The 3,905-nt window shown below is 62.2% G+C and overlaps 1 protein-coding gene across 3 annotated transcripts in view; it reads left to right on the forward strand.

Moving 5' to 3' along the window:
• STK32B (serine/threonine kinase 32B) overlaps positions 1-3,905 on the forward strand; it is a 113,942-nt gene that overhangs the window by 59,925 nt on the left and 50,112 nt on the right. For all 3 annotated transcript variants that reach the window (XM_015565788.1, XM_006766578.2, XM_006766577.2), the window contains one exon: positions 1,603-1,776. In XM_015565788.1, coding sequence (XP_015421274.1) covers positions 1,603-1,776 — 174 coding nt within the window. The remainder of the gene's footprint in view (positions 1-1,602; positions 1,777-3,905) is intronic.

Genomic DNA, 3,905 nt, shown 5'->3' on the forward strand with positions numbered 1-3,905 from the left:
TGCCGATGAGAGCCTTTGGCGGGAGCTGGGGCGGGTGCAGCTACAATATGAATGTAGTGGGCGCGAGTCCGCCAGCTGCTGGAATACAAATCGAGCACCTGCAGGAGGCACGTGATAGCTGATGGCTGTCATTTCTTTGCAGCGTCTCAGCCCTTCTCTCCTCTGGCAAGTGGAGCGGGGTATCGCCCAGGCTCCGTCAGCTCCGGGCACGGTAGCTTATGTCAGAAAGCACCGTCATGGCGACCTGCTGGTTATCCAGTGGTTAGAGCATCAGCCCATGGACCGAAGGGTTGTGGGTTTGATTCCGGTCAAGGGCACCAACCTCAGTTGCAGGCTTGATCCCTGGCCCCGGTTGGGGCGTGTGTGGGAGGCAACCATTGATGTGTCTCACATCGACGTTTCCTCTGTGAGTCTCTCTCCCCTCCCCGCTGTCCCTCCCACTCTCTCCAAAAACCAATGGAGAACTTACCCTCGAGTGAGGATTTTTAAAAAGCACAGACAAGGCAGTCATCGCCATCTTGAGGACGGAAGAGCCCACATACAGAGCCTGAGGACGGCCTGAAACAGCCGTGACGTGGACTCACAGTGTCATAAAGTGGCGCCCGCCCCAGACAGAACCCAGGCCCGTGAGGGCACCGCGGGACCTGATCACAATGGCGGGCGTTGTCCTGGAAACTTAGGCCCAGGTCTGGTGTCTGTCAGTTTCCTGTTGCTTGGTGGGGGGGACCTACAACTGAATGAATGGCTTACATCACAGCCGTCTTGCTATGGTGCTCTGTGAGTGGACTGGGCTCCGCTGGGCAGGTCTCCATGTGGCATCAGCGGGGCTGCCCTGGGACACCCAGATGCCCAGGTGCTCATCCCGCGGCCGCCCCCCCCCACCCCGGCTGCTCACCTGAGGCTGTGACCAGCGCACCTCCTCCTGGCTTCTCCCCGGGGCTGGGCTCTGGCCAGTTTCCGACAGGCAGGAAGCAGGGGCTGCAGGTTCCCTGAGGCCTGGCCTTGGACTTGGAAGAGCATCACTGGATCCAGGGGGCGGGAAACAAGCTGGCTGTGGGGAGCGTGTGGGGAGGGAGCATGTGTGTGTGTGTGTGTGCGCGCGCGCGCGCGCTCACACACACACACACACATGCTCCCCCACACACGCGCTCCCCCACACATGCGCTCCGTGCGCGCGCGCGCGCGCACGGAGCGCATGTGTGGGGGAGCGCGTGTGTGGGGGAGCGCGTGTGTGGGGGAGCGTGTGGGGGGGTGCGCATGTGTGGGGGGCGCATGTGTGGGGGGCACGTGTGTGGGGGAGGAGTGCACATGTGTGGGAGTGCGTGTGTGGGGGGACACTGTATGGGAGGGAGCGCACGTGTGTGGGGAGCGGAGGAATTGTTGAGGGGGGCGTGCATCTCGGGAGACAGCACCTGCCCGTCCTGCAAACACTGAGCTCACACATCTACTAAAGACGAAGCGACTACCGACCACCGTAAAGGGCCACTTGTCCATCAGCGCCGGGACCAGTGCCGTCGCTCTCCCCGGGCCTCAGTGTGTGCAGCTGTGAAGGGGGACACGGGCGTCCTCTCCTCCCTCACGGCTCTGCCCTCTGTGCTCCAGGTACTCCTTCCAGGACGAGGAGGACATGTTCATGGTGGTGGACCTGCTGCTGGGCGGGGACCTGCGCTACCACCTGCAGCAGAACGTGCACTTCCCCGAGGGCGCCGTGAGGCTGTACATCTGCGAGCTGGCGCTGGCGCTGGAGTACCTGCAGCAGCACCGCATCATCCACAGGTGAGGCTGCGGGCAGCGCCCAGGGCCTGCGGGAGCGGCTGCAGGGGTGTATTCCCACGGGGTGTGCAGGAGGTCGCTGCAGGGGTGTTTTCCCACGGGGTGTGCAGGAGGTCGCTGCAGGGGTGTTTTCCCACGGGGTGTGCAGGAGGTCGCTGCAGGGGTGTTTTCCCACGGGGTGTGCAGGAGGTCGCTGCAGGGGTGTTTTCCCACGGGGTGTGCAGGAGGTCGCTGCAGGGGTGTTTTCCCACGGGGTGTGCAGGAGGTCGCTGCAGGGGTGTTTTCCCACGGGGTGTGCAGGAGGTCGCTGCAGGGGTGTTTTCCCACGGGGTGTGCAGGAGGTCGCTGCAGGGGTGTTTTCCCACGGGGTGTGCAGGAGGTCGCTGCAGGGGTGTTTTCCCACGGGGTGTGCAGGAGGTCGCTGCAGGGGTGTTTTCCCACGGGGTGTGCAGGAGGTCGCTGCAGGGGTGTTTTCCCACGGGGTGTGCAGGAGGTCGCTGCAGGGGTGTTTTCCCACGGGGTGTGCAGGAGGTCGCTGCAGGGGTGTTTTCCCACGGGGTGTGCAGGAGGTCGCTGCAGGGGTGTTTTCCCACGGGGTGTGCAGGAGGTCGCTGCAGGGGTGTTTTCCCACGGGGTGTGCGGGAGCCGGCTGCAGGGGTGTTTTCCCACGCGGGGAGGGCGGGAGGCCGATGCAGGGGTGTTTTCCCACAGGGTGTGCGGGAGGCCGCTGCAGGGGTGTTTTCCCACAGGGGGTGTGCAGGAGCCCGCGGTGGGCAAGGGGGTTTCCCACTGGTGTTCTTTAGTCCTGGTAGTTCATGGAGACCATAAAAAATAGCGCACTTCAGTCCTGCTCACCGTGACCTGCCTCGAGGTGCAGGCCCACTGCCTGTCACGGGGGGGACCTGCGTGGTCCCTGCTGCCGGGCTGGTGCCTTGGGGAGGCTGGTGTGTTCTGTCCCTCCCGTCCCAGTTACAGCGACCACGTGCGGTGAGGCGGGGGGACAGGTTCTGCTCTGTCCCCCTCCCCCTCAGGAACCCATGACGGCCATCTCAGAGGGTTTCTTCCTGGTGGGGAGCTGCAGGGCTGTGGGGATAGGATGATAACCTCAGGCTGCTGTGAGGATAAGAGATAATGGAGCGCGTGCCTCGTTTGGGGTGTCCTGTCCCTGTCACGGGGTCCATTTGTTGTGTTTCCCCGTCACTTCCCTTCTCAGAGAGTCTGGCAAGGCAGATAAAAAAGACTGAAATAGTCATTAAGTAAAACCCAGTTTGTGTCCAGCAGTTATGCTAATATATGCATGCTTATAAGTTCTTTGGTTGCTACTAACACCCCCCCCCCTGCCCGCCATTTGTGGGGGCTTGCCCCGGTGGGAATGTCTGGGAGGGGGTGTCAGGCAGGGAAAAAGGAGACATATGTAAAATTTTAGACAATAAAAAAAGGAAAATAAAGATAAATAAAAGAGAAAAAGCACACCGAGCGTGGCGCCTGGCTGTGCCGCTTGCTGCCTGCGTCAGAGGAACGCGCTTGGGAGCCCCTCAGGCCTCGTTTTCTTGGTCCTCACGATGAGACGAGCGTGCGCCGCTCCCGGGCTGGTGCGGAGGCGAGATGAGATGACGCCTAAGATGCTTGGTGGCTCGGAGGTGCAGGGGCAGGAAGGGCCTAGTCCCCTGGCCCAGGTGGCAACTCACGTGGCCTCAGCTGTACCTGACTTCTCGGTGGCCTCTTTGGGAAGTTTTGCGTTGAGTAGCAGGGCCTGGCATTTCACAGAGCTGGACTCGGGTCCGAGCGCTGACCTTGTCTTTGTTGAAGTTGAGGCCACGTTCCCAGGCTGCTCAGTTTGGAAGGCAAATCAGGGTGAACAGTATCGACAGTGTCCCCGGTGATGGCCGCCGTGGCACACGGACCGAGGGACAGGTCCCAGCAGGTGCCTACGTGCGCCACACCGTTCACGCCTCACCACCGCCGGGTCTGCTGACCCCATTCGCGCTGCAGACGGGCGCGCAGATGCGGCAGATGGTTCGGAACGAGAGCACGGAAAAGCGAGGACAGTGGACTGTCCCCATGAGAGAGAGATGAGCTCCGGAAGGGCTTGCATTCGGGGAAGAAGGACAAGGGGCTGGGACCAGGGCACC

This window comes from Myotis davidii, unplaced genomic scaffold, assembly GCF_000327345.1.
Source record: "Myotis davidii unplaced genomic scaffold, ASM32734v1 scaffold960, whole genome shotgun sequence".
Classification (NCBI taxonomy): Eukaryota; Metazoa; Chordata; class Mammalia; order Chiroptera; family Vespertilionidae; genus Myotis; species Myotis davidii.